We start from the raw sequence: 13,795 nt of genomic DNA on the forward strand, positions 1-13,795 counted from the left end.
GGGTGTGCCCCCCCCCAAAAAAGAAATATTATAGGCATAAAACTCAACTAGCAATAACTTTGTATACCATGGTTCTGTAATAAAATAAAAATTAAAACAAAACAAAACAGCTTTCTAGGACCGGAGTGATAGTACAGTGGGAAGGGCAATTACCTTGCACACGGTAAATGTGGGTTCCATCCTTGGTACCCAATATGGTTACCCGAACCAGCCAGGACTGATTCTTTTTTGTTTTGTTTTGTTTTTGGGTCACACCCAGAGGTGCTCAGGGGTTACTCCTGGCAGAGCTCAGAAGTTTCTCCTTACAGGCTCCAGGACCATATGGGATGCTGAGGATCAAACCTAGGTCCATTCTGGATTGGCTGCATGCAAGACAAACACCCTGCTGCTGTGCTATTGCTCCAGCCCTCAGGAGTGATTCTTGAGCACAGAGCCAGGTATAAGCCTTGCCTCCACCTCACTCTACCCCACCCAAAAAGTAAAAGAAACAACTTCCTATTAGGGACATTGGTGAAGGGATTAGATACTGCTGATAAGTCTGTGTTGGAACATTGTAGGCCTGAAACGCAGCCATGAATAACTTTGTAATTCATGGTGACTCAATTAATAATACATAAATGAAAAAGCCCTAGAAAAGAAAAGAAAGAAAAGGCAGCTTTTTAAGAACATCTGAGGGCCTTTGAGGCAAAAGACTGGCCCTGGGCTTGTTTGGGGTGCCAGTTCTTGTTGAGAGCTAGATCGGGGAACCCACACTGCTAAAAATGAGGGTCTCAGAGCACCATAACCACAGTTAGAAAATGTATGGTGAAGAGTCAGGTTAGGGGTGGGGGCATGGGGAGCACTGGGGTTACCAGAGGACAGTACTTCACCTAAAACTAATGTAAACAAGTTGTAGACCATGGCCTCTGTTTTTGTTTGTTTGGTTGGTTGGTTTGGGGTTTTAGGCCACACCCTGTGGTACTTAGGGGTTACTGTCAAATCTGAGCTCAGAAATCACTCCTGGCAGGCTCAGAGAGCAATATGGGATGATAGGGATATGGTCAGCCATGTGCTAGGCAAATGTCCTCTTCTTTGTACTATGGCTCCGGTCCTTGCTTTATTTTTTAGGTGCTCAAGGCTGACTTCTGATTCTGTAATCAGGACTCACTCCTGGCAGTACTTGGGGGACCAAAAGGAATGCCAGAGATTGAACCCAGGTTAGCCACATGCAAGGCAAGTGCCCTCCCTGCTGTATTATAGCTCTGGTTCCTGTGTTTTGGGAAAATTGTTTAAATTAAAAAAAAATTTTAAAAAATCTCCCTATGCCCAGGGCCAAGAGATAGCACAGGGGAGAGGAGCTGGGAAATTCTGCCCTGGGCCTGCCCGTTATCTCAAATATGTCCTCAGCTGGCACAAGTGCCAACTCATATTCTGAACCACCAAGTGGAAAAAACTTGCCAGAGAGGAAAAATCTCACTTATCAAGTCACGGGCACCCGAGGATGGTCTGGGCTCTGCGCCTCCTTCCCCTGGCCAACTAACAGTTGTTTTTCTTTCCTCATTTTTTTGGTGGGGGGAGTGGGGAGGGACATCAACTGTGCTCAGGGTTTACTCCTGGTTCTGTGCTCAGGAATTATTCCAGGTAGTACTTGCAGGACCATAAAGATGCTGGGAATCAAACCTGGGTCAGTGTTATCATTGCATGCTATATGGCTGTGCTATCACTCAGGCCCCCTGGGACACCCAGAATCACTCTCTGGCTCTGCTTAAATGTCTAACTGCACTTCCCTAAGCAAAGCTGACTTGCTGATCCCCAATGTCAGGCTTCACCAAATCCCTGCTCCCTGCTTCCCCTGTACCCCACAGAGCCTCTCATCCAAGTCCACACAACCATGTTCTGATATGACCTGAAGGATCAGGACTGGGTCTGCTTTAATGGGGGGGGGGGTACACCCCAGCAGCACTCAGGAATTACTCCTGGCTCTGCACTCAGAAATCACTCCTGGCAGGCTGGGGGGGGGGGAACCATATGGGATGCTGGGGATCAAACCCGGGTTGACTATGTGTAAAGCAAACATCCTGCCCACTCCATCCCCCCACCCCCTGTTCTGCTTTCTCCTGCTCTCCTGCTTCCTAGACCCAGGTTCAGAAGTATTTGTTGCAATCGTGAAACTAATCGTGGGTGCTCAGGATCCAGCCCACAGGGGATTCCCAGCTTCCCTCTAATCTGTTCTTTCCTCTCCCACAGAGGGACAATCCTAATGATCACTTGGATACACCCTCGGAATAAAACCCAAGTTCCCATCTCCCTAGGAGCCAGCTCATGCCCTCTGGGTGACTCCTGGACACAAGAAAGAGAGAGGCACCCTTTAGATGGGATGGCTGGTTTCCTCCCTATGATGCAAGTAAGTGTAAGTTACTTACACTTAATGTCAGTGTAATGGCTGGTGCCCAACAGCCATCTTGGGCTAAGGAGGTAGCTGTCAACACGAATGGCGCCACACACAGTGGGCAGACAGAATGCACCAACAGTCCCAAATATTGTGGGGTCTGTCCCAGCTCTGGGAAGTGTCCTCTGAGCTTTTAACATGAAAGACACTTGAATCACGCATTTGGGGATGCTTTTGTTGTTCTTGGGCTCTGCTGAGCATAAGTGCTGGCCCCAGCCTGGTGTGGTGAGTTTTCTCTTCCCTAGTGACACCCACAGAGAGACAAAGTGGGAAGTGAGAAGGTGACAGAGACAGACGCAGTACCTAGCTGGCTGGCTCGAGGTATTGGGATGAGCAGACATGGGGTGGAGGGGGGTCAGGAACAGAAACTTCCTCTTCCCTTCCAGGTTGGGTGGGCTGAACACTGTCATGCTCCAAAGGCCTCATCAGGTGACAGGGAGTCTGAGTGATGACAGGAGATGGATCCTGTGGGACACCAGGTCCCAGGACACAGCTCACCTTCAACTCAGCTCATGACCTTAGTCAACACTAGCACAGCAGGGCCTGAGCAATAGCGCAGCGAGTAGGGCGCTTGCCTTGCACATGGCTGACCTGGGTTCAATCCTCAGCATCTCATAAGGTCTGCAGAGCCTGCCAAGAGCCTGACAGGAGCCTGCCAAGAGTGATTTTGGAATTCAGAACCAGGAGTAACCCTGAGATCCACCGGGTATAGCCCCCACAAAATAACAACTTTCCTGGGGCCAGAGCAAAGTGGTAGGGCATTTGCCTTGCACGTGGATGACCCAGAACGAACCCAGGTTTAATCCCCAGCATCCCATATAGTCTCCTGAGCCTACCAGGAGATTTCTGAGCATAGAGCTAGAAGTAACCCCTGCTCGCAGTCAGGTGTGACCCCAAACAAACAAAACAAACAAAAACCAACTTTCCATGGCCCAGCCCCATGTGCACACCTTGTGTTCAATTCCTAGCACCAGGTGTCCTGAACAAGCTGGAAATAGCCTGGGAACCCCCATATCAATCAGTGTAGCCCCCAAAATGCTCCCTAACCTGGAGGCCTTGAGCAGCACCATATCCTTAAGTGGCCCCTGGGTCACCAGATCACCGTGTTAGAGGCCCCCACCCCCAAAAATACTCGAAATAAATTAAAATCTACATGGCTGGGGATGGGGCGGAACAAGAAAAAAAATAACCCCCACCTGGCTGGAAAGACGCCCTGGAAAGATGGTGACCCAAACCAGCCATACCCCCTACCCTGCCCCAGAAGTCCTTGCTCAGTTCTGGGATGTGGCTCTAGCTGGTAACCAGAATGTGTCATTCTGATGAGAGACAGCAAGAACCCCGATAGCAGATGGAATGAGGGGTGAGGAGCAGCAGAGAACCCCACTGGGTTCTTCTGCACCCCATCTGAGTTTAAGACACATTCTGAAAACAAGACAAGCCTAAGGATGGCTCAGGGGTGGCAACACACCCCGTCTGCCCAAAGCCTCAAGTTGGGTGCTCAGGCCTGCTCACATACCAGTGGGGCATTGAACCCTTCATGGCCCTTTCAGTTTTTTGGAAGCTGCTACTGAGATGCTTGTAAAGCCCAAGAGTGGGACCCCAAGGAGCACCAGAAAGGTATGTGACTCCCAGCAGCCACATCTCAGGAACAAGAAGGGAAGAGAAGAAAACAGAGGCAAAAAGGAGCAGGGAAGATGTCTGCCGGCCAGCGCCCTTCTGCTAAGGCATTTGCGACTCCAGCATTTGTAAAAGATGAGAAGGGTCCTTCTTGGGAAGGGAAGCAGGGAAGGGCCCCACATCCAGGCTGACAGTTCCCTTGGCCCTTGGCCAGACCAGAGTTTCAAGGTTCCTTTTTCACTCATGGCACCAAACTGAGCTCTAATTCATTTTTTTTTTTTTGTTTTTTTTTGTTTTTGGGCCACACCCGGTGACGCTCAGGGGTTACTCCTGGCTATGTGCTCAGAAGTTGCACCTGGCTTGGGGGACCATATGGGACACCGGGGAATCGAACCGCAGTCTGTCCAAGGCTAGCGCCGGCAAGGCAGGCACCTTACCTTTAGCGCCACCGCCCGGCCCCTTTTTTTATGTTTTTTTTTTTTTCTTTTTTTCTTTTGTTTTAGTTGGTTTGTTTTGTGTCACACCCAGCAGTGCCCAGGGGTTACTCCTGGTTCTACGCTCAGAAATTGCTCCTGGAAGGCTCAGGAGACCTTATGGGATGCCAGGATTTGAACCACTGTCCTTCTGCATGCAAGGCAAACACATTACTGCCATGCTATCTCTAGGCTCCTCATTTTCTTTTAAAAATAAAAATAGTGGGGGCGGGGGCAGAGAGATAGCACAGCAGTAGGGAGTTTGCCTTACAAGCGGCCAACCTGGAACAGAGCCTGATTTGATTCCCGGAATCCTATATGGTCCCCCAGCCTGCTAGGAGCAATTTCTGAGTGCAGAGCCAGGAGTAACCCCTGAGTGTTGCTGGCCCATAAACCAAAATAATAATAATAATAATAATAACAATAATGGTATTTTTGGTTTGGGGGCCACACTCAGTGGCGCTTACACTCAGTAAGCCAGGGTTTACTCCTGGATCTGCATTCAGGGATCACTCCTGGCTTGGATTGGGGGACCAAATAAAATGCCAGGGATTAAATCTGGGTTGGCTACGTGCAAGGCACACTGTGCTATCGCTCCCCAGTTTGTTCCTTGAGTCCAGTTTGTATTCCAGTGGCAGGTGTTGCATAGCAAGGCACAGGGCAGTCCATGGGCCCCTCCCAGCCAGACAGTGGCAGTGGGGGTGACCCAACTGCAGCAGCTCCACTTCCCCTTTCCAATTGGCCATCCTGCTTCCTCCTCACTGTCATCCCCGTGCCCACCACTGGGTTCCAGGAAGCTGAGAGAAAGTGAAGTGGAGTCTTGTGGGAACAGATACCCACAAGACATAGGACGAGCCTCTAATTGTCCCTGGCTCTGCTGAGCTGGAAGGTCGGATTACTCACTTCTCCTGCACTGGGGAGTGGAACACCCCTCTGGTGGCAGGGATGGAAGAGAGATTACTCCAAGCACACAGTCAGCTTCTACCCCTTCATTCCTGAACCACTGTGACCTGCTCTGAGGTTCCTGTGTGAACGAAGATTGGGGTGTCTCTGATCAGAACCCTCATTCCTAAATGGCAGGAGTCCTGGCTTGGGCAAACCAGCACTCCCTCTGCCAGAAGACTAGCCCTAGCAGTCATCGAAGCAGAATGAGGCATATAGAAAGAGGTGACGGGGCACTCCAGATTCCCTGAATGTATCAACTCAAAGGCGCGGGGCACAACACAGTCAGCTGGTTAAAGCCTTGCTTTGGGGCTGGAATAATAGCATAGCGGGTAGGGTGTTTACCCAGGTTTGATCCTCGGCATCCCATATGGTCCCCCAAGCCTGCCAGGAGTGACTCCTGAGAGCAGAGCCAGGAATAACCCCTGAGCAGTACTTTTGTGGCCCAAAAACCAAAAAATAAAAAGTGTTGCTGGTTCCACCCCCAGCATCCTATATGGTCTCCAGATTCCACCAGGAAAAATTCCTGTACCAGGAATTTTCTGGAACCAGGAGTAACCCCTGAGCATCTCTGAGTGTACCCCCCCCCCAAAAAAAAACAAAAACAATGACTTGCTGATATATTCAATAATGTGTCCAGAACAGAACCTGACTTACTATTGGGGGGAGTGGAAGAAGGGGGACTTTGTTTATTAACTAGCTTTGGGGATGGGCCGAGAAGGAGAACATTTGTCTTGCATGTAGCCTGTCCGAGTTTGATCTCCAGCATCTCATATGGTCTCCCAAGCACTGCCAGGAATGACTCCTGAATAAAGAGCCAGGACTAACCCTTGAGTGCCACTGGGTGTGGCATACGTGCACACACACACACACACACACACACACACACACACACACACACACACACACACACACACACACGGTCAATCATGGGCTGGTGAGATGTACAACAGGTAACAACTGGCCTGGATTTGATCCTCACCATCCCATTTGGTCCCTGGAGCACCTCCAGGAATAATTCCTGAGGACAGAGCCAGGAGTCATCTCTGAGCACTGCTGGGGGTGGTTCCAAAACAACAACAACAAAAACCCCCAAAACTTGGGGAATATTTGCTTATTAGTCAGGAATCCCAGCAACTATATCAACTAAACACAGTCCCTCTCTCCTAGAAAAAAGCCTCAACATTTTTCCATCCTTTTCATTAAAAAATAAGGCCGCAGGCCCTTTCAAACACCAACTGTATGACAAAACAGAAAACTGGAGCTGGGTTTGACAAAAAGAAATATTTCCCTGTGGGTTTACTGTGACAGGACATCTCAATGTACTGCCCTGACTATGTTAACTCTTTGCAGACAAGCAACCTCTCTGAGGATTAACCCAGTAAGAGGAAAATATCCAGGGGCACAGACATGGGGACCCCGAGACTTCCTCTGTACCTTAGAACAGCAAGTGGGATACAGTGGCCATGAAAAGGACCCTTTAATAGCTGGGACAAGCACTTTGGCTCCATGAGACCTTCATCATCCTGGCTCTGGTCTCTGTATCAGCCCTGGGGATGGCGATGAGGGTCGAAAGTGATAGTCCAGAGAGACAGAAACCAGCTGACATGATGGGCTGAGAGACCTTTAGAGGTGCAACTGGGTTTCAGCTCGGGTTGCTCCAGAGATAGAAGTGGCGAAAATTGGGCTGGGAACCCGGAGCATCAGGGCAGTATTACTAAGGCTAGTCAGCTTTGCCCCGTGCGTGTCCACACTGGTGAGAGGAGAACTCTTTTTTTTGTTTATAATATCTTTATTTAAACATTTTGATTACAAACATGATTGTGGTTGGGTTTCAGTTATGTAAAGAGAGTTATGTAAAGAGCACCCCCCTTCACCAGTGCAACATTCCCATCACCAAAGTCCCAAATCTCCCTCCTCCCAACCCCATCCCCACCTGCACTCGAGACAGGCTTCTACTTCCCTCATTTATTCACATTGTTATGATAGTTCTCAATTCATTATTTCTCTCACTGTACTCATCACCACTCTTTTTGGTAAGTTTCATGTTGTGAGCTGGACCTTCCAGCCCTGAGAGGGGAACTCTTTATGGTGAGGGCAGCAGGGATGGCCCAGGGGAGCCTAGCACTGGGGCGAGCACCCACTCCTGCAGAGAGCATGGAAAGGCCCTGTACCCTTACCACCAGGCATCTCTAATTGAAATCACCAAGATGAATGCACTGGCCCAGAATGTGGCTGACCTTGTAGGATCACCAAGAGTGATCCCTGAGCAAAGAGCCAGAAGAAAACTCTGAGCACCGTAGGGCCTAGCTCCAAATTCCCCCTCAAATCATTTCCAACTTAGCCAGCACACGTGGTCGCTGCATGCCATTGGGCTCGATGAAACATCTCGGATTTGAACTGCTCTGTTGTGGGTCCAGAGTCTTAACCCCAGCATGTGTTTTCCTGGCCTCAAACTTTAATTTAAAAAAAGGAAAAATTTCTCTTTAGGTGATGGCCAGCAGGGAGGGATCCCAACTGGGAGAAGGAGAGAGCTCTGCTCCCCAGAACACATGACCCAGACGTCTGCTCAGACTTAGAGGGACCCAGATCTGGGCAAAGTCCAATTCTCAGGCCACTTTGGCCACCCACATTGAGGGAATGCTGTAGCCCATCCTCTCTACAGCCCACTTGTCACTGGCCAGCAGTCAGGTGAGCAAGTCAATTATTTAGTCTTTTTCCCATCCAGCATGGCACAACCATGCCCAGTGGGTATGGGATCACTGGGATAAGGGTCATAAGTGGCAGCAGAAATGTGTGCTTGGGACTAGAGCGATAGTACAGAAGGGAGGGTGCTTGCCTTGCACTTGGCTGACCTGGATTCAATCCCATATGGTCCCCCATATACTACCAGGAGTGATTCCTGAGCACAGAGTCAGGAGGAACCCAGAGCATCACTGGTGTGGCCCAAAAACAAAAAAGGGGTTGCTCCCTACAGCCACTAGGCCATACTTGGAAACTGGCTATGGGGACACAGCTGCAAAAGACAATAATTCATGTTCTGAGGAAGAGAGTTTGTCCCGTAAGGAACCTAGCTTACAGGTATGGTGACCACAACGACCCCACAAAACTCTATTATCAGGGCTGGAGCAATAGCACAGTGGGGAAGGTGTTTTCTTTGCACATTGCCAACCTAAGTTCAATTCCCAACATCCTATGTAGTTCCTCAAGCCTGCCAGGAGTAATTTCTGAGAGCAGAACCAGGAGCAATGCCTGAGCATCACCAGGTGTGGCCCCAAACCAAAATAAAAACAAAAAAAAAAACAAAAAACAAAAAAACTCAATTGTCTCCTCATGTAGAGGAAAAATGAGAGTAATAAGGCAGCTGAATGGGACAGAGAAATACCACCAGACTTAATGTGCTGGTCCCAAGTATGTCCCAAGTGACCCCTGAGCAAAGATCTAGGAGAAGTCTCCGAGTCTCTATACTGGGTGTGGCACCGAAACTACCCCATAAAAAGATAAATTAAAAACAAATTAAGAAATTAAGGGCTGGAGAGATGGCACAGTGGTAGGGTGTTTGCCTTGCATGAGGCTGACCTGGGAGAGACCCAGTTCGATTTCGGGCATACCATATGGTCCCCCCAGCCTACCAGGGGTGATTTCTGAGCACAGAGCCAGGAGTAACCCCTGAGCACTGCTGGGTGTGGTCCAATAACCAATCAATCAATAAATATAGTTTAAAAAAAACGAAAAAAAAGAAAACACAGACAGTTTGGCACGTACAATGGACCACACAGGGTTCTAGATCTTGGCCAGTGCAAGCTAAGACACTGGAGACCCTTCAAAAAGCTCAGCTGCAACTGCTACTTTCAAACTTTGCTTTGAGCTTAACTTCCCCCAAACCACCTAAATCTTGTCCAGAAAAGCAGAAAAAAACTGGAAAGGAAAAAAAAAAGGCATAGCTGGGAGTTGAGGACAGAGGACAGTGGGCAGGGTACTTGTCTTGCACTTGGCTGGCTTTAGTTGGACCCTCCAGCACTATATATGGTCTCCCCGGTCCTGCCACGGTCCTGTCCTGGACACAGAGTCAGAAGTAAGTTCCAAGCACTGCTAGGTCTATCTCCCCCACCCCACTCCAAATTAAAGAAAAAGGGAAAAAACAGAGTTGTTGAGGACCACGCTGAAGTGGGTGACCTTGGCTGGTGGGTGCTACCCTCCATCCTGGGTATGCCTACCCCTTCCCCAGGCCAGCCTCTGAGGCCACTAGGAAGCAGCTGAGGTCAGGGATGAAAACTGTCTCTCTTCATTTTTTAAATTTTTTGGGGGGCCACTTTCAGCAGTGCTCGGGGGTCACTCCTAGCTCTGCACTCAGGAATTATTCTTGGCAGGATTGGGGGACCACATAGGATGCCGAGGATCGAACCCAGCCAGCTGCATGCAAGGCAAACGCCTTCTCTGCTGTGCTATGGCTCCAGCCCCATCTCCCCTTATTTCTGAGCCCACAAAGGGTTGTTGGCTTTATGAAGAAGAAAGAAGGATCATTGAGTTTTGAAGGGATCAAATCACTCCTGACTTATAGGCTGCAAAGAAGCAAGAGGGTCAAGAGGTAGACCCCCTTGCTCAAACTCGGGGTGCTGGTGAAAGTTGAGAACTCTGAGTCCAAGGTCTCTACCCCTCAATTCTCCAGGCTTCGGCATGGCACTGACTTCCTGGTCTCTGCCCTGCAGCTGTGAGATTCTGTCTGCCCATCTTGAGTCCAGATGTGTATCTTGTGATTCTCCAACTTCCAGATCTTCCAAAAATGAGCCATGCACCTCCACCCTCCCCACCCTTCTCTCTCTGTGATTCTGCTTCAGTGTTATTGGTTAGCCTTCTCTCTTGCCTGAGAAGCAAATTGTGGGTGCCAGAATGCATCTCTGGGGGAGGGGGAAGAGGGCTGCTTTGCATGTATGAAGGCATGAATTCAATCCCCAACACCTCAATCTGAATAGAACCCCCACACATTGCAACAATGGAAAGGAAGAATTCCCCAAAATTAGGAGTTCGTTAAAAAAAGCTGTCCCCATCCTAACTTTGGCCACTAATTTTAAGCTTCCCAACCCCCTCCTTGCCCCCACATTCAAAAATCACGAAGGGAAAGTATGTTCCCCTAAGCACTGGAACGTGTGTGTGTGTGTGTGTGTGTGTGTGTGTGTGTGTGTTTTCCATAACTTGATCCTGGAACCACATGTTCCCCTAAGCATTGGAACGTGTGTGTGTGTGTGTGTGTGTGTGTGTGTGTGTGTGTGTTTTCCATAACTTGATCCTGGAACTGTGTGTGTGTGTGTGTGTGTGTGTGTGTTTTCCATAACTTGATCCTGGAACTGTGTGTGTGTATGTGTGTGTGTGTGTGTGTGTGTGTGTGTGTGTGTATTCCATAACTTGATCCTGGAACCACATTCTTCCACTACCAAAACGCTAAGTGTTCCCCTAAGCATTGGAACATGTGTGTGTGTGTGTGTGTGTGTGTGTGTGTGTGTGTGTGTGTTTTCCATAACTTGATCCTGGAACCACATTCTTCCACTACCAAAACGCTAAGTGTAGATAGACCCCACCGGCAGGCAATCAGGGAGGAAAGAATGCCAACTGGCACACCTTGAACTTGAGTCAGGGAAAATTCCAGGCCATGACGTGACTCCCAGACTGGGTACCGTTCTGCCTTCCCAAACCAACTCAACTCTTCCCAGCTGGGCCCCTGCTCCGTTTCCAACAATTCCTTTCTGGGCCAACAGAAGAAGGCGAGCAAGGAGGGAAGAAAATAACATCAGAAAAATAAAAATGCTTCAAATGTCCACGCCCACAGGAAATATCTGGCTGATTCTATACAACCCAAAGTGCAGAAAGCTCGCAAAGTGAGTCCCTTCTCCAAACCTCTCCAGGAGTGGAGGAAAAATTCAACCGTGCAATTCTTCCTGGGTGCAGGGGTGTGGGAAGTAGCGTGAGTGAACTGGGCGTGTGTGGGCCTCACGACCGACCTTGCAGAAAGCCCTGTTTCCCATTATCTCCTACTGAGAAAATTCCCCCTCCCTCAAAAAAAAAAAAAAAAGTTCCTCTGGGCCTGCATAAGTTGATGACCAAGACCTCCAAGCACCTTCCAAGTTCCTATCAGTCTGGATCGCAAACTTTGGGCTTTATTTGCATGTACCCCCAAATCACCCAGTGGGTCCTGCCCTCCACCATCACCACCGAGAGATGCAAGAAACAGAACTTTGCTCCACGCAGGACAAACAAGCAAACTCATCCTCTCCGGCTGGCTGGCTGGCGACCAGGGCGCAGTGCAGAAGGGAAGGAAGGAAGAAAAAAATCCCTGCCACCCACCTCCCTCCCCGCGAACAGAAGGCCCCAGGCAGGGCGGGCGCACAGGCGGGGCCCAAGCTCGCTCGCTCCCCACCCGGACCACACCCCGCCCGGTGCCACCTGCCCAGTCGCGCTCAGCTCGTCCTGCTAACGCGTTAGTCCCTTTCCCTCTGGTCCGGCGGGTCCGAGCGGACCCAGGGATGCGGCGCGTCCAGTACCAGCAAAAGCGCAAACTTTGCAAGCTGGACACAAAGGTGGGCACTCGGGGGAGCTGACCCTTCATCCTACAGGGGCCGGACTGCTCCCGACCCCACACGACCAGCCGGACTTGCTTTCTAGGCTCCTGTCTTCCCGAACCCCAAGTGCTCTCTGTGCGCCTCCAGGAAGGAGTCACGTACCCAGGAGCGCACAAGCCATGCCCGGGCACTGCAGGCGCGGGGAAGGGTGAAGCCGAGCTCCAGGGGTGCCAGGCTCTTCCACCCTTCGGTTCTGCAACCCTCGATTACCCGAGGCTGAGCCCACGGCCCCTCGGAGGAACTCGTGTGTTTTGGGGATCCCCCAAACCCAGCCCAGCCCTCCGCAGCCAGGCGCAGCTAACTAAGCCCACCTGCAGCAACTGCAGCTCGAGGCCGCTCCCGAGCCGTCGGGGGGTTCCTGGGTGCTGCCATGCCGACTCTTCGCTGCCGGAGTGTGGGTGCTGCAGACCCTCGAGGCGTGGCACAGTCCGAGGACCCGCCGGCGCCCCAACTCGCTTCCAGCCCGCCGGCGCGCGGCCACGGGGCGGGGACGGCGGACGATGCTCCCGCCCAGCAGTTGGATTGACGCACCCTCTCGCCAATGAGAGCAGAGATACAGCGGGCGTGGTCTTGAGAGGGGCGTGGTCTTGTGGTGGGCGGAGCCTCTCGGGTTGCCCTGCGGCGTGGGCTCCCGCCCAGCAGCCCGATTGACGCACTAGCACGCCAATGAGAGACTTAAGGTGGAGGCGTGGCCTGGAGAGGGGCGTGACCTGCGTGTGGGCGGAGCCTCCTGGTTGTCCTGCGGTGTGGGATGCTCCTCCGGGATGCAGGAGGCGGCTGCTTTTCCCCCCTCCCCCATAGGGTACCGCTAGGGTCCCGGGAGGAGGTTCCCATCCGTGCAGCTCAGTCCATCACAGGCGGGATGCAGCTGTCACAGCCCACCCGGCTCTGAGCACTGGATTGCGAGCATTTTAGGATCTGCATTTCACCACTTCCCCCACTTCACCCCCAGGGGTCTACTGCACTGGTGCTCACCGGGGGACTCACAGTTAACTTCGGGAACCCCAGCTTCCACGTCATGGGCAAAATGAGCCCGCTGATAAAATGGTTTATCAAAGGGGGAAAAATGTGGGAGTCCAAGTATGCAGTCCGACAACAGAAAGGCGAGAGCCCTAAACTCCCAGAAGGGACAAAAGTTCTCCCCCAAACCCCCACCGCTTAATTATTTTTTTTTCTTTTCAGAAGAAAAAGGAACAAAACGAAAATTCTGGTGAACAGTTCCTCTTTCTCCAAAATACACAATTCCAGACCCAGTGGGCTTGTGTGGGAAGAGTTTGGCACCTTGGAAACAGAAATCCTATTAAGTCCAGAAAGATGTGGAAAGCACCCTGGAATTCGGGAGGCGCTAGGAATAAACACAGAACAACGTGAACGCTCAATTAAATCACCACCCCACGTTGGAGTCTCGGAGTAAATGGGGATCACAGATCTTGGGAACTCCAGAGCAAGAGCAAACAATTAAGTGCCGGATGTTTGCTGATCACTGGCCTGAGATCAGGTGCCCTGGTAAATCTTAACAAATAGAATTTCATTCTCTCATTATTACTGTCTACTGGTGGCGGAGTATTATTATTTCCAGGTGAGGTTCAGTCATAGCAGTTAGAATTTGTACCTATTTCTCATTCCTTCCAGTCCTCTCTCTTCTTGCCACTCGGTGACTCACAGAAGATCAAAGAAGAATGTTTCCCCCAACTCGGGTGCATGTTTGGAAACTATTCCTT

General features: G+C 50.7%; 1 protein-coding gene across 1 annotated transcript in view; it reads right to left on the reverse strand.

Annotated features, from left to right (window-relative positions):
* OTULINL (OTU deubiquitinase with linear linkage specificity like) overlaps positions 1–12,545 on the reverse strand; it is a 30,768-nt gene extending 18,223 nt beyond the window's left edge. The window contains exon 1 of the mRNA XM_049768398.1: positions 12,386–12,545. Coding sequence (XP_049624355.1) covers positions 12,386–12,446 — 61 coding nt within the window. The 5' untranslated portion in view covers positions 12,447–12,545. The remainder of the gene's footprint in view (positions 1–12,385) is intronic.
* Between the last annotated feature and the right edge of the window lie 1,250 nt (positions 12,546–13,795).

The sequence above is a fragment of the Suncus etruscus genome, chromosome 2, assembly GCF_024139225.1.
Source record: "Suncus etruscus isolate mSunEtr1 chromosome 2, mSunEtr1.pri.cur, whole genome shotgun sequence".
Taxonomy (NCBI): domain Eukaryota; kingdom Metazoa; phylum Chordata; class Mammalia; order Eulipotyphla; family Soricidae; genus Suncus; species Suncus etruscus.